General features: G+C 43.3%; 1 protein-coding gene across 5 annotated transcripts in view; it reads right to left on the reverse strand.

The window, feature by feature from the left end:
- Positions 1-22,190, reverse strand: part of Mboat1 (membrane bound O-acyltransferase domain containing 1) — a 126,693-nt gene that overhangs the window by 49,573 nt on the left and 54,930 nt on the right. For all 5 annotated transcript variants that reach the window (XR_003851820.1, XM_029570663.1, XM_029570662.1 and 2 more), the window contains exons 2-4: positions 15,796-15,941; positions 14,747-14,824; positions 6,259-6,354 (exon numbers count right to left, since the gene is read on the reverse strand). Coding sequence is in view for 4 of the 5 variants with exons in the window: in XM_029570663.1 (XP_029426523.1) it covers positions 6,259-6,354; positions 14,747-14,824; positions 15,796-15,941 (320 nt within the window). In the remaining variant the exon portion in view is untranslated. The remainder of the gene's footprint in view (positions 1-6,258; positions 6,355-14,746; positions 14,825-15,795; positions 15,942-22,190) is intronic.

Genomic DNA, 22,190 nt, shown 5'->3' on the forward strand with positions numbered 1-22,190 from the left:
TTTTGAACTGTCACACCTGGGAAGAGGGAACATCGATTGAAGCATTTTCTTTATCAGATTGGCCTGCAGCTGTCTTTGAAGGTTTTTCTTAACTGCTGATTGATAGGGGAAGGCCCAGCCCATTGTAGGTGGAACCACCCCAGGCAGGTGTTCCTAGGCCCTATAAGGAAGCAGGCTGAGTGCAAGCCAGTAAGCAGCTGTTCCTCTGTGGTCTATGCTTCAGTTCCTACCTCTAGGTTCCTGCCCTGAGTTCCTGCTCTGACTCCCCTCGATGGTGGATTAAACTGCAAGTCAAATAAACCCTTTCCTCCCCAAGATGTTTTTGGTCAGAGTATTTTATCACAGCAATAGAAATTGAACTAAAAGGGGCACTGAACAAGAACAGAATCACCATTTCTCATCTTAAGGGCACCAGCCAAATGGACACAGCATAACTGTGTCTGCAGTATTAAATTCTAAGTGACTGTGGTAATGACTGAAAACCAACATCAACCTAAAGGAGCAAAACAAAAGGCCAACCTTGAAATCTCTTTTCAAGTGTCTTCCCTTTCCATATCACAGAACCCAATTATTTGGATATACTGAACTGAACATCAGAGGGGTGGCCAGATGTGCTGAAGCAAGAGGAAAACAAAGCCGGGTGCACAGGAAGGCGAATGGCCACCACGAGAAGGGGTAGACATCATAGTTCTACCATGTACCCATAACAGAGCAGGGAACACAAAGGTGACTGTTCAGTAGCCAAGCTGACTGTGAAATTCCTTGATCTTGTAACATGCGTTTAAGTATATTTAAATAACATTCCAGAAATTTTCATTATGATAGCAATATAAATAAATAAAACAAATGTAAAATCACCAACAACGGTCCCTCTAGAAAGAAACCCATCTTATGCTTTCATCAGCCCATCCTGCTCTTTTCCTATGAATATCCACATTCAGAGAAAGACATGGACTCTTGGCACACACACATTGCCTTACATGCTTTGAAAACAAATTTTTGTTTCCTCTGCCCTTTTATGGTGTGTTGAGACAGGGTCTCACTGTGCAACCCAAGCTGGCCTGGTACTCACTATGTGGCCCAGCCTGGCCTCCAATTCATGGCAATCCTCCTGCCTCAGGCTCCCAAGTGCTGGGACTGTAGGTGCGAGCCCTGCATCCAGCCCTAAAACATGGTCTTCAGTAGCAGCATCAATTAGCTCTTTGCTTTAACTGTCACTTCTTAGACCATTTAGGATTCTTCCAGTTTTTCACAATTGACAATAGCTAAACGTCCTTGTGAATACATTTCATTTCCTTACAGAAACTCAACTCCTATGAATTTAGCCTATTATGGGATATGAACTTAAAAAAATTCTTGCTTATGATTTATGGCAAAATTGTCTTTCAGAAGGGTTATACACATTTACACTCCCACCAGCAGTGTGTAAGAGTTCCCATTTCATAACGTTTTGAGAACACTTGGGCCACCTGAATTCCCAACATGAGAGGCTCATTGATCTGCCTGGGTCTGGCCTGGACTCTGGCTGCTGTTCTTGGTAGAAAATTTCATTTGTGTCCTTCTGTGGGTGAAAAAGAAGAATCAACCCGCCACAGCAAATGTAAAAGGAATCAGGTATCACCAGTATTACAATCACTGAGCTTCCCCTAGGAGAAGAGAAGATTCACCAGCACCTTCCGCTGCCCAGTTCACAGAAAAAAAAAAAAAAAAGAAGACATTGATACACGTATTGATTTAAATCATATTAGTGGCTCTGATAAAAGTGTATCTTATGTGTTCCCTTTTCCATGAAGAAAAGTAGCCCATGAAAACTTGCTTACTTTTAGAAAGACCAATAAAATTTTAAGTCCTAAAATAAGCTAAAGTACAAGTGCATACATTCTCCAAAATTAAAAACATCTATGTTCTCTGATACAAACACTAATCACATCTGATCCCATTAAGCTTCTGTCTGTGTTCTGCTAAGGATACAATAAAGCTTGTTAAGCACTACAATTTGTACACATGCCCCAAAGAGAGAAGTTACCATGTCAGGCTGCTCTGTGACACAAGGTTCAAAATGAAACAACCTTTTATCACTTGACAAAATCCTAAAGGCGACATTTCACTTGAAATAAATAGTAAGGCTAAGTCAATTCCATTCTAAGAGCTTTTGGCTGCTGGTGTTCTTATGGTAAGCATTAGCATTCAGGCCAGTGAGCTAGCTCAGCAGGTAAAGATGATTGCTCCAAAGTTTAAACCCGCATTGTGTCCCCAGGACCCACATGACACAAGGAGAGAACCAATTCTTACAAACTTTCTTTTGACCTCCACCTGAGTGCCATGTTAGGTACAAACACAAATAAGTAAATGCAAACATTTAATATAGTTAAAAGTCGATAATAATAATTATTAATTTTTTAGAGGATCAGCATTTGTAAGAACCTCTATAACTGTCAATTTGTGACTGATGACCTCTTGCCAATTTTAGGATGGGAAAGTATTTCTCCATTTCTGATGACTGACATTATCCAGGAAGATGGTTTACACCAGGCATTTTTATTAAAAACAAAAACAGAAATGCCCATAACCTCCAAGTGGTAGAGAGGCCACTCGGCAATCAGAAAACCAGGTCACATGCACCTGTCAGGCAGCAGGAAGGTTTTCTTATCTCGGTTCCCTTACCAGTGTCCTCACCAGCTGAACACTTGGCAGTTTTGTGTGTAACCTCCAGAGATTTCTTCACTCAAGGAGATCCAAAAGAAATACCATAGAATAAACATCACCTGGGGAAATTTATCAAGACTCTGCTGCAGAAATTGAGGAGGACAGGAACTGATTTCCATCTTCCGCTGCTGGCAAACATGAGATCCGCCACATGGAACAAGCACCTGACTGCTTTTCCCAAGTGCCCTTGAATTTTTTTTATTCTGGTAACATTCCACAATTTTGATTATACTGAAAACGAAGATGACAAGTGTGGTGATGTATACCCATAATTCCAGCATTTGAGCAGGTGAACTGGAAGTTCAGTACCTGTCTGTGCTATGTAAACCAGGCCAATCTGGACTACACAGCAAGACTCCATCTCATAAACAAATCATGAATTCATCCATGGTTTTAATAAAGCAAATGGAGGAGCACCCTACATGTAAAGAGTGAACAGCCTTCACCCCATACAGTCAGAAACAGGAGACAGTTTTTAATGTATCAAAAGATAAAGACTCTTGAATCAATGTGTGTATGAGTTGCCTACAGTTGCTATAACAAATCACCACAGGCTGCATGCCTTACAGCAACAGTATTTTTCAGTTTCATAAGACAGAAGTCCAAAACTGGGATGTGAGTGGTAGTGTTCTTTCTGGAAGCTCTCAAGGGCGAGCTGTCCTGCACGGCTCCTCCCAGTTTCTCCTGGCTGACAGCAATCCTTGACATGGCTAGGCTCATGGCTGCATCCCTCCAATTTCTGCCTCCGTCTTCACACAGCCATGTTCCTTCGGTCTGTGAGTCTGTCTCTCATGACCTTCTTACAAGGACACCAGTCAGGCTGCATCTAAAGTATATCCTAGCCCAGGGTCACCTCATCTTCACTAAATATACCTGAAAAGATCCCATTTTCAAATGAGGACAGAAAACAGGGCTGGGTGGACAGGAGTTCCAGAAGGACATATCCAGCTCTGTACATGACACTGGCCACACGTTAACTATCTACATGATCTGCGAAGAGGTAAGTGCACATTCACACTGCAGTCTGTCTTCTCTTGTCTGTTGTATCCACATCAGCTGCACACGATTCCCAGTCTGTCTGCTGAGTAATGAGTGAAGGAGCCTTTGATGTAGGACCAAGGCCTTTCCTTGGAGTGTGACATATGAGTCACAGCCTTCACGATAAGCAAGATCTTTAAAAGACAGAATGCTTAGCCAAAGCTACAGTCTTTACCCCTCACTAATCACTGGAAGCCTGGCATTCCTGGCCATACCTCTCCTCACAGGCTTTCTATCGAGTCCACAAATGTGCTGACTTCCAACGTTTGAGACTTACTGATTTAGTTACTTTTCCTGTTGTGACAACCAAACACCCAATAGAAACAACCTAAGAGTAGGAAGGATTTATTGTGTTCAATGTTGCATAGGATCGAGAGAGAGAGAGAGAGAGAGAGAGAGAGAGAGAGAGAGAGAGGCGCAGAGGAGTTTAATTGGTTTTCTTCTTCCTCCCCTTTTATTTCATAGGTGGATCCTTCCCCTTAGTTAAGTCTCTCAGATACACCCAGAGGTGTGCCTCCCCAGTCTCCTAGGTGACTCTAAATCCAGTCAGGCTGACCATGAAGATGGACCATCTAATCACACGCACGGCCACTTCCCTTAGTACTACTCACAGCACGAGCATCATGTTTCAACACATAGGTCAGCTCCAACTCTTAATCTTATTTAATATTAACGAAAATAACTGTCTTTTAATTAATTCATTTAAACCCCTCAGAACTGGTGGCATTTTCACTCATTTTGATTTGTGTCAACTTACTAATGTCCCCCTGAAGTACAGTCTATTCAATGACTTGCTAAATGAGATGCAATCTAGCTGGAGGTGAGGACTTGGGTTCTCCTGATTCTAGGCTGCCTGCTGGGAACACATTCTGAGGGAATATCTAGCAGATGATGTAAGAGTCACCAGGAACGACCTTACCTCAACATTCATTCCTCAAGAGTCAGGAAAAGTTTTTTCTGAACTAATCTCAAAAGGACATAGAATTTGTGTGTATAAGTGTATGTGTTCATGTGCGCACAGGTGCAAATGTGTACACGTGTGCACATGTGGAGACCAAAGGACAATCTTGGGTGCTTTCCTCAGTCACCATCAGCTTTGTTATTTGAGATAGGATTTTTCACTGGCCTAGAATTCACCAAGTAGGCTAGGCTGGCCGGTCAGAAAGCCCCAGGGAACCGGCCTGTCCCCAGTACTGAGATTAGCATCATGAACCACCACCCCTGGCTTTTTTATGTGGGTTCTGGGCACCAAACTCAGGTCCTCATGCTTGCGTGGTAAACACTTTACTGACTAAATATCTCCCCAGTGAGCAACATAGAATTTTCAATAAACCATCCATACTCTTTCCCAGAAGCCAAACAGGAAGCGGGTAACCCACCAAGTTACGGTCACATAGGTTGTAGCAAGGGCTGTCCTTGCAGTTCCTAGGGATCAAGAGGATCAAGTGCTGGATAGCTTTAGCTGTCAACTGAACACACTGGGTAGAGGGAGCGTCAGCTGGTGAATTACCTCCACAGGGCTGGCCTATGCCATGTCTATGGGTATTTCTTGATTTTTGAGTGATGTGGGAGGGCCCATCCCACTGTGGGAGGTGCCACCCCTGGGCAGGTTATTTTCTATTGTATAAGAAAGCAGGCTGAGAGGGGGCCAGAGGAGCAAGCCAGTCAGCAGCGTTCCTCCGTGGCCTGTGCTTCAGCTCCTGCCTCCAGGTTCCTGCCCTGAGTTCCTGCCTTGGGCTCCCTCAGTGATGAACTGTGACCTGGGCGATGTAAGCCAAATAAACCCTTTCTTCCCCCAAGTTGGTATTGATCAGAGTGTTTTATCACAGCAGTTGAAAGCAAACTAGAACAGATCTGAAGGTGGAATCACACGAACACTCAAAGGGATCAGTGGCTATTTATCAGCTAATTTGTATTATTAACTAGTAAGAGACGAAATACCAGGGAGCAGGGGTGGGAGATGGTTCAGCAGTGAACAGTACTTTCTGATCTTCCAGAGGACCCAAGTTCAGTTCCATGGATCCACGCCAGGTGGCTCACAATCACCGTAATTCTAGCTCCAGAGAACCCAGCACCCTCTTCCAAGCCTCCACAGGCAGCAGCACACATGTGACAGACACACACATATATCAATAAAAAATTTTAAATATCGTAAAAGAGATGAAATACATAAGAGAGAATAGTGGGCATTTTAGACTTTGCATGAAGTGTGTGTAACCATTCGGCTCTGCCACTGCCTTACACAAGCGGCTACAGACAGTGCACAACCATGTTCCAGTAAAACTAAAAATGAGGAGAGATGGCTTGTGGGTTGAAATCTGTCACCCTTTCCCTACAATGTGCAGAATTAACAGTCCTAAAGAACAGTCAAATTTTCAGCTTCATCCTCATTTACACAGTGTTGATTTGGCCAGTCATGACACTCTTCAATGCATACTTGATGTTTATAGACCCCAAAAGATTAAGTCAAAGTCATCAGTCAAACCACCATACCCCTCCGATTAAGACACTCACCCAGAAAAATCTGTACTGAGAACTCCATAGTGGAAGATGTATACTCGGCTGATGTGGCATATCGTAAGGTATCCCATCGAGACAAAGAAAGAGTACCTGAAATCACAAACACGGGTGAGCAGATTAACATGCATGACAGGCAGGTGCTCAGCAAACATTCTCTTTGTCTTCTCTCTCATCCTCTGCAAGCGATTGGTCACAAAGTCCCAAGTGTTGCAGTCATCCCAGCCTACTCCTTCTGACCTTGCCACTCCCTCCTCTGAGCCCTGCAGCCCTTCTCACCTGGACTACAGCAGCTACTCTTTGACAGCAAAAGGAGATCAACTGGGCAGCTTTTCAAACTGCAGATGCCTAGACTCTGCCTCCGGCTATTGAGGTTTCACTGGTACTGGGTGTGCCTGGGCAGGGGTGATTCCAAGTGCACTCAAAGCTGGTAACCACCAACCTGCGAGTTCTTGGACTCAGGTTCTTTTCACAAACTATGACGTTTACTAGCAGAACTTCACTCAATGCCAATCACCACCACGCTGATGACCACTCCTGTCTGTACACACTGTTCACTTGACTTCCACGCGCCTTGATTTTGTCTCACACCTCTAGTCAATTCTTTCAAAGCTCAGCTTACCTCTTCCACGTGTTCCTCGGGTGTTAGCACCCGACCACCCTGCCCCAGATACCTCAGGTATCCATTTCCTCTTACTCAAGAGCACTCCCTGGGGTCTTTCGGTGAAATGGTACAAACTACATTACAGTATGAACCAGCAGTGACACGGGCAGCACACACTGAGAAACTTTTATATATGTGTTTCTTAACATTCATAGCATTTATGAATTTATAATTATAAAAAGGTACAATAATCTATGCAATAGAGAGAATGTATCCCTTCACCATGTGTATGTTGAAATCCTAATCATCAATATAATAGTATGAGACTCTGGGAAGTGATTAAGTCATAAGGGTAGAGTCTAGAGAATGGGGTTACCCTTTTAAAAGGAATCCAGAGGCCTATTGTGGTGGTGCACAACTATAATCCCAGGACATGAGACATAGAGCCCAGAGGATCAGGAGTTCAAGGTCATCCTCAGCTACATAGCAAGTTTGAACCCAACCTAGGCTACATGAGATCGAAAGGGGTAAAGGGTATCCAGAGAGCTTTCCCACTGTTCCTACCATATAAGGAAACAAGAAGACAACCCCAGAGACCTACAAAGCTGGTTGACATGGGAAAACTAACTCCATTTGTTCTAGCTGACCTTCCCCTTACCCTGTGTTTTTGCCCACCCATTTCCACTGTAGCCAGGCACACAAAATGTCTTATGCAGGTAGTTTCAGGGACTGCATTGTTTCTACATTACTGGGAAACTTACAAGTAGCCAGGTAGCTCGTCCAAATAGAACTGCTTCCCTTCCCAGCTATACCTGCATCTCTATAAGGGCAATTGTTTCTACAATTCTGAGAAACTTGTTTTTTCCTTATCAAAACTTTTTCTTAACTGAAAACCTCTTTGTTAACTGACCTGCCCCTGGTCTGGTGTAACTATGGTGATCTGATGTAACTATGGTTATTGGTTTTGCCCCTGGCATGATGTAATTGTGGTTTTAAGCTTATAAACCCCATCCTGCTTCTCCTCGGGGTCAAGAGTTCTTTTGGGCATGAACCCCCTCTCTGACTGCCAGCTATTAATAAAGGACTCTTGATTTAACCCCCCCCCAAAAATAAAAAATGGTGTGGCATTTCTTGCTTGGTATTACATGGTAAACCTCTGACTTTCATCCTCCAGAGATATGATGTGCTGGTTAGTTGTTAAAACAAATTTTAGTCATCTTGGAAGAAGGAACCCCAACTGAGGAATTCCCTCCAACAGCTTAGCCTGTAGGGCATTTTCTTGTTTGCTAATCGATATAAGAGGGCCCAGCCCACTGTGGACAGTGATATTCTTATCACTGAGCTTTACAAGAAAATTAGCTGAGCCAGCCAGGGGAAGTAAGTCAGTAAGCAGCATCCTACCACAGTCTCTGCTTCAGCTCCTGCTCCATGTTCCTGCCTTGATGTTGGACTATAAAATGTAATATGTAATAAACACTTTCCTTCCCAAGTTGCTTTTTGGTCATGGCGTTTACTGCAGTAACAGAAAGCTAACTAGAACACATGACAAACAAATTTCTATTATTTATGAGTCACCTAGCTATAGTGCTTTGTTAGAGATGCCTAAATAGACTAAGACAATCTGATTAGCTACAGCCCCCTTCTTGACTGTAAGTTCCACGAAGGCAAAGATGTGCCTTTGTGTTCTGTTTACTGTATCTACCTACTATGTGTTTCATGAACATACAACTATGTGAGTGCTACTTTTCTTCAAAGTGTCTAATGGATCCCACTGTCAAGTCAAATCAAAACTCCTAAGCACAGCATGCAAGTATCTCACCTCTGTAAACCCTTCTCTAGGCATGCTCCATGTCCCTCTAATGGTTCTATTATACCAGCCTGCCCACGGTTCACAACAGCGCCCTGTGTTTTCAGACCAGATAGCTTTCTGTACACACCATCCTCTACGTGTCACTTTTCATTCCATGTACGAACTGCTCCAATTATCAGACAAGGTTCAGTTCCCATGCCACCTCTTCACTGTCATTCACCTTGGTCTTGCTCCAGACATCCTACATGTGATGGTTGACTTGATTGCCAGCCTGACTGGATTTAGAATCACCAGAGAGACATACCTCAAAACATGTCTAGACTTACCCGTGAGAGTGTTTCTAGACAGGATTACTGAGGGGCGGGGGATGGGGGGGATAGCCTTCCATGTGAGAGGCAGTTTCCAATAGGCAGTCCAGAAATGAAGAAGCCTGGGGTAAAAGCAGCGTGCATGCACCTGTATCTTTCTGAGTGAGTGCATCTACCATTACCACTGACATCAAACTCGGCTTCTTCAGCTTCCAAGGTGGGCTCGGGGCCCGAGACTCCCCAAGGCGCTTTAGGCTCTCAGTGCCAGATCAGGACTGCTGAGATGTCAAAGTTTCTAAATTAAATAGCTACTGGGTTCTCTGCTCTTCCAGCAGATGGCCATTGTTGGACCACCTAAGCCTCTATCATGTAAGCCAAACTAATAAATCCCCATTCATGTACACACACACACACACACACACACACACACACACACACACGTTCTATTGGTCGTGTTCCTCTGGAGAGTCCTTCTTACCACTCTAACCCATCTCTTGCTTCCCAATCCTGGTATAATTAATTGTTCTGTTGCCTGAATTCTTCTACCACAACATGCTCACATCTATAATTGTACATTTTAAATTATCCATATCTCCAGGCGTGGTGGGCATGCCTTTAATCCCAGCACTCGGAAGGCAGAGGGAGACAGATCTCTGTGAGTTGGAGGCCAGCCTGGTCTCCATAGTGAATCCAGGCCAGCTAGGGCTACAGGAAGACTCTGTCTCAAAAAGACCAAAAAAAAAAAAAATCCATATCAATGTCTGTTTCCCCAACTCTCTGCACCCTTGAGCACCCTCAGCCCTAAGCTTGACACACAGGAGGGCATCAGTGACTATTAGCAGAAATGAACTAAGATAAATACATTTAATGTTTTAAATGTCTCAGGAATCAACCAGATTCACATGTAAATTCAGAAGTTGTAACTTTTAACATGTGTCATAAACCAGGGAAGATGAATATTCTGACATTAAATTGCATTGAAATTCATAGTCACATTAAAATAACTCATAAATTCTAGGTCAACTCAGGAAGTAGTAAAGTAAGGATAATTTAAAAAAATGATTTGGTTACAAGGAGAGCCAGATAGGCAGGGTAAAGAAGTCCCTAATGTTGAATATTATACATTAGGTTCTCTTTACTATCATTTACAGAGAAAGATATTACAGACTGGTGGGCTGGAGAGATAGCTCAGTGGTAGGGCACATGCCTGGCAGATAAAAAGACCTGAATCTTATCCTCGGTATCACCAAAAGAAGAGAAAAAGGAAAAAAGGAAAGAAAACATTGGGAGTTGAATGGCCGTAATCAGAAAGTGCAAAGTCTGAAATGGTCCAAAATCTAAAATCCACAAAAAACTGAGTGTCATATCAGCCTTCAAAGAGTTCCAGACTGCAAAGCTTTTCAAATGTCAGGGCTTTGACTTCAGATCTTTGACTACTGAAGCCTATTCTTATATTCCAAAATCTTACCGCCTCCAAAATCAGTAACACTGCTATGCCAAGCATTTTGGATAAAGGGTACTCAATCTATACTAGTCAAAAAGCTTTTTCGGTTGGGGGGGTGGAGACTGGAGCAATGGCTCAGCGGTGTTAAGGGCACTGGTTGCTCTTGCAGAGGACCTGGATTTGATTCCAACACCAACATGGTGGCTAGTAACTGTTGTAATTGCAGTTCTAGGGGCTATGATGCCCTCTTCTGACCTCCATGGGCATTGCAGGACATGGGTACACTTACACACATGCAGGCAATACACTCAAACACATAAAAATAAAAAAATAAATAAAATACATTTTTTGAAAAGATTTTTTTCCTTACCTTAAACTCATCCTAAACCCTTTCCAACCAGGAAGACAATCCACAAAGCCAATAACCAAGACCAAACTCCATTAGCAACTGGAGAAGCAGTCTACAGAGGCAGGCGATATTGCCTCTCACATCCATTCTCTCTCTCCAGCCAGTTCATAAGCTCAAGGCAGAAGCACAAAGCAGATTCAACAGATAACAGATTCTTCTAGAATCAAGTCAACTATAGCCCTACCTGCTTCTTTCCTGGTTGAAGGGCTAAAGATTCAATCCAATGGATGTACTCACACCCCAGCTGTCATGGATGGGGCCAAGTGTTGAGTCCTAATATAAGAGGGCAGGGCATTCCTGCCCTGGCAGAACCAAAAAAATCTAAGGAATCCAGGTGTGGTGCAGAAAAAAAAAAAAAATGAATGCAATGTGGAGAAAGTGCAATAGGATCTAAAAGCCCAGGACCCATAAAGTGATCTGCGGTGTGAGAAGGTGGCAAGTGGTTCTATTCAGAAAGAGGGGTGTGGCAGAGCTTGGAACAGGACAGATGGTAATGTTCTCTTGTTGACCTGGCTCAGTGTATTCTCTTTAAAACATTGTCAAACTGCACTTACTTCCACGAGCATTCAGTTCCTCAACTCAGAAAACTAAAATCCATATTCTACAGACTTGTTTTAGAAGGAATATGTTAGATTAAACATTAACTGATATATTAACCCTTTATATATATCAAGAATAATGAATTTTTTTTAAAGAGCTTAGCCTAGACCTTAACACAAAGCAGGGTCTCTAGAATTGATTACACCACCAGTTATTTCACAGCGCTTCCAACCCAGAAGATACAAACCAGATTCTGCCTCATTTGGCCCCATGAGGGAAACTGATGCTTGTGGTTCCTGCTTACAGTGGTTTGGGATGGAAACTGAGGTGGCACTTCAGGACCTCTCACAAAACATCCTGAGTAACAGCTAGGCCAGAAAAGGGTTAATTTCACAAAGCAGCAAACACTATCTTTCCCCATCTCCTCCAGCCACAAGACATAACTCTCAACACAGTGCAAACAGGATCATGAAATCACAATCTTGAATTTGCATTCAAGAGGACTGGGGAGATTGCTCAGTGGGTAAGAGCGCTTGCTGTTCAAACATGAGGACCTAAGTTCGAAACCCCAGTATTCATGTAAAAAGTTGAGCATGGCTGCCCTCACCTATAATCCTAGCACTCAGGGGGTAGAGACAGACAGATTCTGGAAACTTGCTAGACAGACAGCCTAGCTAAACATCAGGCAAGCTCCCAACTCAGTGAGAGACACTGTCTTGAGGCAGTGAGGTGGAACTCAATAGAGGAGGATACTGGATATTCTGTTCTGGTCTCCATATGTATGCCCACCTGTGCATGCACTACCCACATATACAAACCCCTCCCACATACACACAGTTATCCATAATCATTTATAAATAAGCATACAAAAATTTTTCTTAAAGTTTTTTTTAAAGAATTGGCATTCAAACTCCAAACCCCACATCTCTAGGGGAGGAGGGAATCTGACACACTGCAAGGTTATCTCACCTATCCGGATTTCAGATTTTCGAATTCCAGCCTGGTGTTCTTCCCCTGAGACAGCTGGAGAGGAAACAACTTTAGGATGTGGCTTAAATTTACATGGAGTTCTTCATTTGGGAACTGGATCACTCTCTACTTCTGCAATACTGGTAACCATTCAAGCAAACAGAAAGAGGAAGAACAGGTTTGGGCATCTTTCCCTTTTATTCTCATGGCTGAGCCCTTTGCTACCACAATATTACTGTGGTGAGACAGTTATCATGTGTCTGTGAACCACTCAGATCTGACCGAGTTGGAGTATTCCATACCCAGACAACAGGAAAGAACTATGGAACAAGCGCACATATAAGTTCTTGGCCCTCTGGAAAACTGAGTGCACCCCATCATAGTGTCCCCCAAGTGTGGGGAGAGCTGACACAATACCATGGGGGGGGGGTAACTGGAAATGTGCTATAAAAATGCAACATTATTATTATTAATCATTTAATTGCTTCCAAAAACCATGTTTAAGAAAAGCCAAGCAATGTCACTTGGCCCTTTCATGACTTAACAACAACAATAAAAAAGCTTGGGGTTAGAGAGATGACTCAGAGGCTAAGAGCACTTGCAACTCTTGCAAAGGACCCAGGCTCAGGTCCCAGCACCCTCTTCTGGCCTCTGTGGGAGTTAGGCACCCACATGGTGCACATACATATATGCAGGCACACACTCATACACATAAAAAAAAACATATTTTTAAATGATGTTATATGCATCACATAAACCATTTCTAAAGTCCGTTCTTTTCAAATTAGTAAAATGGACTTCCTAACTTTCTTCTAGAAGCAATGATACTATTACTTCAGGGAGAGCACTGAGAAGAACTATTTGGAATTCAAATCCAAGAACTCATTTGGATAAGTTGGCAGAGTATGAAGTTTAAAACCATGTAAAAAGATTTTCTTCCAAAAAACAAAAATTTATTCTAATTGCAAAATTATATATTGAAAAATTACATTTCAATGTATTTTAGAAGGAAAATTACTGTGGTGATGGCCTTATTAATCAAGGAGCTTACTGAAAAGGGAGCTTTTCAGACAAGCCATTAGCAAAGGAACCCTAAGAGTAGGTAAGTTTTCAAAGCACCTCGGTCATTCACTCCACAAATGTTCACAGAGCCTTTGCGCTTCGTGCTCCATGTTCTAAATGTTGAGGACACAACAGGAATCAGAGGGGCAAAGTCTCTGTATTCACAAAACTTAAATGCCAGGTGGAAAGATGGCTCAGCAGCTAAGAGCACACGTTGCTCAGGCAGAGGACCTGGGATCAGTTCCCAGCACCCGCAGGAGGTGGCTCACAACTGCACCTAACTCCAGTTCCAGGGGATCTGATGCACCTGCAGGCTCCTGGTGCACAGAAACTCACACAGGCATACATAAATAAAAATAAAGCTTTTTTAAAGAAACAACAACAACAAAAACCCTTACATTCTGGAGTCCCCTAAAGGCAGGGTCAACACTGGGTTTTCAGAAAGATCATGAGAAAGTCATTGTAAAATAGACACCCCCAGTCTCTCCACTGATCCTGCAATCATGTAGTCCTCAAAGAAGAATGAAATTGCTTCTGTGCTTTGAAATCGAACATCACAGCAAAACTTACCTCTTTCTTTTGAAATGAGTTTTGTTGTTGTTCTTGTTGTTTTGGGTTTTCTGGGGTTTTTGGTTTGGGGGTTTTTGTTTTGTTTTGTTTTGTTTTGTTTTTGAGATGGGTCTCCCTGTAGCTACTACTGCCCCAGAGCTTGCTATGTAGACCAGCCTGGCCTCAATTTCACAGTCTGCCTGCCTCTGCCTCCCAAGTGCCAAGATTAAAGGCATGCACCACCACACTCAGCAAAGGATTTTGATATACATAAATACTCAGAAAAACACCCCAAATCTGAGATTGGACTTTGTATCACCCCCTGGATATTTACACATGATTTTATGACCTTCTTCATCTTCCTGAGCCACACAACCCATACCTTCTGGTTACCTGTCACCATCAAGTTACTTGTGTTTCCTAGAATATAGTCTGTCTGGCTTCCTTCATTCAACCCACTTATTTGTGAGATTTGAACATGTCATTCTGCAGTTCCAGTGTCTAGTCCTTCCTACAGCTGAGAGGAACTTCAGTGTGGGAAATATCTAAGATATGTCTGGTTTGGGTAGGGGAGACTGTCTGAGAAACAGATAAACTTTCTTTCAACTGAGCCCCAACTCACATCCTTTTTCACGAATCTTCTCTGAGGGTTCCTCTCTTCCCCACCCTCTGATGTCCTGGAGAAGCTCAGATACAGCTCTCATGGGGAATGAACAAAAAGCATTTGCCCTGCAAGCACATGTCAAAGATCACAGAATTCCTCCCCTAATGTTCATTCCCAGGTTCTTACCTGTGAATATTAGATGCACTTGCAGTGACCATGACGCCATAACTCATCAACACCAGCACAAAAAGATGTATGGAGTACCTTTACAACAGAAAGAAGGGGAAGAGGTGGGGAATACAGTAAATTCTAACATACGACCCAGGACAAACAGCAAGCGATCCACTAACGCAGACTCCTGTAAGAGTAAATACATCAAAGTGATGCTATGCAGAACTGAAAATACTGCATCTTGAAATGACACCAGAAGTCAGGACATGGTGCACCAGTTGTAGCCCTAGCAATAACCCAAATCCATACCTGTAATGCTCATACATCTTCCATATCCATATGTAACTGGAGGCCCACAGACTGTTCTTTCGTTGTGACTTTACTTTTTAAGTTACAAAGTTATTTTAAAGAACTAATACCAAAATCACACCTCCCCAGATATGAAGGTTTTTTAATACTGTGGCTGATTCAAAATATTCATCTTTTTCCAATTGTTTGTGGCAGGATTAGGAGCAGTATTCTGGAACCTTCAACAAACACACAAATGTTCTTAAAGATATACTTCTAGAAATATTAATCACTAAAATATTTTCCCCAGGAAGCACCACTCCTTGTTATTTGCTCAGCTTATCTAGAAAAGTGAAATCTACTGGTTTTAGCAGGTATGTGTACTAAGTTGAGTCCTCAATCTGTTGTAGACCAGCCCACAGTCCCTAAGGCCTGTACCAAAACCTTCAGACTGACGCCAGCGTCTCCAACAGTACTGCAAGAAACAAATCAATACCTGCACTAGCATTCCATCAACAGACCCAAGGAGGTCTCCAGAGGTCTAATTTTAATTTTTAAATTCCCAGCACTCACTTTGGGTGAGCAGTTCCAGGTCCTTAGTATAAATGAAGGATTCCCATAACATTGCTGTCATTTTACAATAAGGTATTTACAACATTCACAATCTCAAAAGCTTTTCAATACACATGGTATTTTACAATGCCATATATTTCTAACCAGGAAAATCACCACAAAACATCCAAATGAACATTAGAATTTACACAGCTCATACTCACCAGCCAAAACAAAACACAGCAAAATAAATGCCCAAAATGGTGGCCATTGCATGCCGGACCACAGGGCTGGCTTTCCCTGGATGCAAGTAGATCCGGAACCAGAAAGCGGTCAATAAGGCAAAGAGCTGGCATGCCACAAAGTTAACCTGTGGAGACAGAAAAGAAAGACCTTTTACTGTTCTGCCTGTATGTAAATATGCTTTCTGTTTTCAAATTTCTATATCAAGATGCAGCTCAGCAATCATGGCGGCACATGCCTTTAATCCCAGCACTTGGGAGGCAGAGGCTGGTGGATCTCTGTGAGATTGAGGCCAACCTGGACTACATAGCAAGTTCCAGGCCAGCTGTGGCTGCAGGGAGATGGGAGACCCTGTCTCAAAATAAACAAAGAAAGGAAGGAAGGGAGGGAGGGAGGGAGGAGGGACAGTACCTTCACTCACGAGGTAAAAAAATGATAAACCTAACAGTAGTCCCTTCTCTAGTCCCTTCAAGCCAGTCCAGGCTGCTCTCCCTCTAAAGCTTTTAGTGTCAAGGTCAAAGGTGCCAGGGAGGTCTGTTGACTGGGTCTTTTCCAAACTTTCAGCTGTACCCTAAGAGAAAGAGTATGCTCTCTGATGCCCTTTGTGTTGGGGTATAAATGCAAAATGTCCCCCATAGGCTCATGGGTTGGAACGTTTGAGTCAGCAGCTAGTGGTGCCATTTTGGAAGGTTGCAGAACTTTCAGGATGTGGAGCCTCAAAGGAGGAAGTGGGTCATTAGGAGCAAGCCTTGCTTGAGTCTTTATAGCGCAGCCCCATGTCCTGTCAGTCCTCTGCTTCCTGACTACAGACACAAGGTGACCAGCAGACCCATATTCCTATCACCATGCTGTCTCTCCACAAAGGACTGTAGCCCCTCAAACTGTGAGCCAAAATAAACTCCTTCCCCTTTGTTTCTTATCAGGCACTTGGTCACAGCACAGCAATAAGAAAAGAAACTAGGGGCCGGAGAAATGGTTCAGCAGTTAGGAACACCGACTGCTCTTACAGAGGACCCATAGGATTCCTAGCGCCCACTTGGTGGCTGACAATTGTCTGTAACTCCAGTTCCAGGGGATCTGATGCCCTCTTCTGACCTCTGTGCATATTGCACAACACAGGTACGGGTGCACTTATATGCATGCAGGCAATACAGTCATACACATAAAATAATAATAATAAAATATTTTTTAAAAGAAAAGTAACTAATACACTTTGTCTGGAAACCTAAAAATCCAAAGTTTCTCCAAGGTGATCATTGAACATATTCTGACTTTACTTTTCTTATTTTGGATCAGCACCAAGAAAAAGCAATCTTCAAATTCAAGGGTGACAGGGAAGATCCACAAAGAAACATGGCCCTACATTATACTTCCTGTGATAAATCTGGCCAACTGTGAATGATAGATACCAATTTCCTCAGAGAAAAGTCTCAGTGTTGTATTTCCAAAGAATGTTTTACCTAGAGCCTGTGGGTGTGGCTCAGGGGTGGGGCAGTTGCCCAGCATGTGCAAAGAACTGGATTCAATGCCCAGCATGAGAAAGAAGAGAAATGAGAAGGAAAAAGAAGGCAAGAAAGAGGAAGAGGCGTAAAGAAAGAAAAAGAGTCAGAGGAGAAGGAAACGACAGAGGCAGGAGAAGAGGAAGAGGTGGAAGACTTGGCCTAAAAGAAAACATTAAAAGCAAGGTCCACGGTTCATGCCTATAATCTCAACACTCAAGAGGTAGAGGCAACAGCACTGCCCAGAAACCAGTTAGAAATGTACATTCATGGGCTCTCCAGACCTACTGAATCAGGCCCTTTGTGCATGGGAGCCAGTAACATGTTTGTACAGCACATACCCCCAACATCACATTTGAAGTCCTGGAATAAAAGAGAAAGAATGCCTTATAATCAAGAAGAACACAACCTAGCCAGGCAAGGGCTCTAATCCAGCCCTTGAAAGACAAAGGCAGGGGGATCATCACAAGTTTGAGGCTAGCCTGGGCTATATGACAAGTTCTAGGTCAGCCAGAACTACAGAACAAGACTCTGTCTCACAACCAAAACAAAACAAAACAAAAGGAAACCATTGAAATGTGACTGTGAAGTGCTGTCTGAAATAACAGAGTCCTTGCTAGCCCAAACTTCAGTCGGGTTCCTGCATCTTCCTATAGGTCCATCTGCATCTTTCTTTATAAGATCAAGTTTTATCAAGAACCATCTTCCCCTCCTCTGTCATATTCATGATCACCCTCAGCACCTGGTGAGTCTTCATCCATCACCCTAGGCTCTTCCCTGGGCTAAGGAAGCTAACCTGCACCTTCCATTATCCAACATTCCCCACATTAACACTTGCACAGATTGTGCATAGGATGAACTCGGTAAGTGGCAACTAGGGTAGAACTGTTTGGAATTTACCTCCCCAGCCTTCTCCCTGCCTGTCTGTGCTCAGACTCTCTCCCTCCCAACATTCAGATGGCAGCCCACGTCTCCTGCATCCTCTCCTCTAGGCAATGCAGCCTGAATCCAGGCAATCACCACATTTTCAGCTCCTAAATTGACTTTCATAAACCTATGGCAGAGACAAATCTGAAAGTCAAGGAAGTTTCCAGAAAGGCCCCTGGAAAGGAGAGTGACCTTTTTTGCTATCTAAAATCTTGTTTTCATAAACAGAAGACATCAACATACCCCAAATTCCAACAAGATTAAAGAAAAGCACACTTCTCACAGGCTTCAAAAATGTCAAGACTGACTATGTACATGGAGAGACAGAATGCCCAAGCATGTGTCACGATATTCTTTACTAAATCCTTCACGTTTATAGGGAACATGGGCAGAATTTTGACTTTTCCACTGCTATGGCCTCTAGAGGAGCTGCAAAGACTGCAGTTTGATTTGTGAGCTCCAGCAGCACATTCTCCACAATTGAAGTATTGTGTGGACCCTTCTGCACAAAGACACAGTAGAGGACAGTGATTCTGTTGATCAAATTCCCAAAGTCAAGCTAGGCTGGCATAGTTCACATTCATCAGGAGCTCAATTTCCACAGCTCTTGCAAGATTTCAAAGTCACTGCAAGGAAATCAAACACATGCTCAAGGGTTTACCTTCTTATCCCACCAACACGGTCATGCTGTGCTGTGGTTTTCAGACGTGGCTGGTAAACAGGTCCTTTCTACTCCTGCGCGCTGCTAGAAAGGCATTATTTGGGGATTTCTATCTCATGGCCTTGGTGGATTCCAATTAAAAAACAAACTGTGTCAGGAACTAAAAATACTGCCTTCCTCCTAATTGAAGAGATGCGAGCATGCTATTTTTAACAAATAGCAACTATCACCAGGCCAAAATTATTTTCCCTGCTACAGGGGTGTACCAGCAGTGTACCAAGGAGGGGCAGGGGAGCGTGCAGGCCTAGCATATTTTCCTCAGCAGCGCTGCCTTATATGTGCTAAGACAAAACCAACACAATTAAACAATCCCTGATTTAAAGGCAGGCCGTTCTTCAACCACAAAACAGTGCTGTTTTGCATTGCCCCCTACAAAATCCATGGCCAGGGAGGAGAATTCAAAATGATGTTCCCTTCTGTTCTGCGGAACAAAAGGTACTTGTTCCATACTCTTTAGCTACTCTGCACTTTCAAAAGGGTCGTTATGAGGGCTTCATTCTTAACCCCCTGGAATGTCAGCAAGACATATTTTTAAATCCATAATGAGCCCATTTCTCCCACCCCAACTTTGTGGGCAAGCAAATATTGTTAAAGATGGATAATCAACAGGCATAATTTTGCAGCTAAGCAAACTTTCAACTGCTATCTCCTCTCTTCCTAATCCTAAGTGTCTTGTATTGAGTGATTATAACAACCAGGGACAGTGCTAAGCCTAACATTAATGATTCCTCTGAAGCCTTCTGACACCCTTATAAAGTAGCCTGTACGATGGGGGAGAAAATAAAGAGCACGGTCAAGTGCAATGGCTGAAGTCACACGAAGCTCATGGAGTTTACTTACTAAACTCTGCTTCTCAGCCCTGAGCATTCTCCCCAGAGGCACTCCTATTCAGGGAGAATTTACTGGCTGCCTGTGTGTTCATTTTCTGATGTTACCATAACAAACTACCACAAACCAGGTAGCTTAAACAACAGACGTTTACCATGTCCTAATTCTGGAAGATGGAAGTCTGAGACCAAGATGTCAGCAAAGTTGGGTTCTTCCAAGCCTCACTTCTGAGCTTTAATGACCATGTCACCCTGTGTCCTCATATAATCTGTGTATGAGTGTCCTAATCTTTCTAATAAAGACACTAGTCAAGTCGGATTATGTTCAGTACACCCTAATAGCCCCATTTTCACGTAACCACCTTTTAAAACACCCTGTCTCCAAACATGGTCACATTCTGAGTTTGCGGAGGGGAGGAGGTTAGGACTTCAGCCTGAGAACCCAACCCATAACACTGCCCAATAAAATCCTCTACTCAAACCCATGAGAGGAAGCAGACCTTGCTTCCGAAGGTGGAGAGTAAACAGCCCAAGCCCAAGTCTGTATGGGATGCCAGACCTCATTATAACCCAGAGCCAGATGCCTGGAGGCTACAATGAAAACAGAGGGGCCACCCAGCTGCTGGCCTGCTCACATCCCACCACCTCTGCTGACAACCTCTCAGCTATTCTAGCTCCTCATGATGCAAAAGTCCACTGTCCTTTGGCCTTTTTCACACACACAAGCTTTAAAACAATGACACTCAGCACTTGAACGAAACTATTTTATATGTGAGTACGTGTTCATGTGTGTGTGCATGTACCAATGCCCATGCAGGCATGCACTTGTGGAGGCCAGAGGCTGACATCAGGTATCTTCCTCAGTTTCTCTCTACCTTATTTTTCAAGACAGAATCTCTCACTGAACATGGAGCTCCCCACTTTGGCTAAGCTGGTTGGCCAGCCCAGGGACATACAAGTCTCAGCCTCCCCATCGCTCAGACTACAGGAGGGCACTGCTGCACTGTTTTACACAGATTCTGGAGAACTGAACCCTATGTTTGCACAGCAAGCACTTTATTGACTAAGCCATCTCCCAGCCCAAGAATCAGCATTTATTGGCCCATACATTGTGTCATGTGTATCAACCACTGTCCACTGTCATTCTAAGTGAGTCACTTGTATTATCTCACATAACCTTCTCAAAAACCATCAATAACTTGTCAAGGAAATTCCTTAAAGCACTCAGCTTTAGGGCAGCACTCCAAGTAAACTGAAGCTCATCATCATCTCAAGACACCAGCGTCATCCAGGGGGAAATCTGAAGTAAACTTGGTAGGACTGAAAGAACTTTCCAAGGACTATTCTTTGGGTGGAACTTTCTGGAGTCTCTGGGGTTTGTATTCTCATATGCAAGCCTCTTCAGCCATTCTGAGTAAGTCACCCAGGCCCTCTGGAATGAGATAATTCCTCTTAATCCCCAGAGAAACAATCCACACATACTTGGTTAGAGTTTAAATTACACAGGAAGATTTCTGGCTTGCCCTATCCTGCAAGTACCACGCCTCATGTATTAGTTACAAATCGGAATGAAAACCCTTTAAAAACTGGCTCTAACAGATTCAAGGATGGGAAACAATTATGTTGTCTCTTTAGCCATGGCAAGGAAAAATCTTAATATACATAAGTGATATCTTTTCTGAGATCTACTTCCAGCTTATCTCCCATCCCAAAGCATATCCTGATAATCCTTAGCCCAGAAGACAGGGAAGACAATAGAACTCACCCATGTAGAAGTCAGGAAACCCCTGTCTTCAGACATCCTGTCACCTACCACCTTCTCTGGAAATAAAATTCCCCCAGTAGTGAAAGCCCCAGTGTTGGCCAGCTGTTCTGGCTAGCTTTCTATTGCTGTGATAAAAACACTATCCAAAACCAACTTGAAGAGGAAAGGGTTTATTTTATCTTACATCTCTCAGGTCACGGTTCATTACTGAGGGAAGTCAGGGTAGGAATTCAGGGCAGGAACCTCGAGGCAGGAGCTGGAGCACAGGCCATGTTGTACAATACAGGATCACCTGCCCAGGGGTGGCACCACCCACAGTGGGCTGGGCCTTCCCACATCACTCAACAATCAAGAATATGCCCCACAGACAAGGCTACATGTCAATCCAATGGAGCATATTCCTCAGTTGAGGTTTTCTCTACCCAGGTATATAAAGCTGACAACTGACACTATCCAGCACACCAGTATAAAAAGTTAATAATGAGGATGAGGATGTATCTAGCATCTATGTTACTGAGCACCTGCCCGGAACTCAAGAACCTGCCTAAGTCCTCTTAGCTGTTTAAGTCCTTTCATCTTCATAATTCTGAGGCTCTTTGAGACATTCATGTAATAGATAAGGAAATTCCATCACAAA

This window comes from Nannospalax galili, unplaced genomic scaffold (genome assembly GCF_000622305.1).
Source record: "Nannospalax galili isolate Female #2095 unplaced genomic scaffold, S.galili_v1.0 scaffold1083, whole genome shotgun sequence".
In the NCBI taxonomy this organism is placed as follows: Eukaryota; Metazoa; Chordata; class Mammalia; order Rodentia; family Spalacidae; genus Nannospalax; species Nannospalax galili.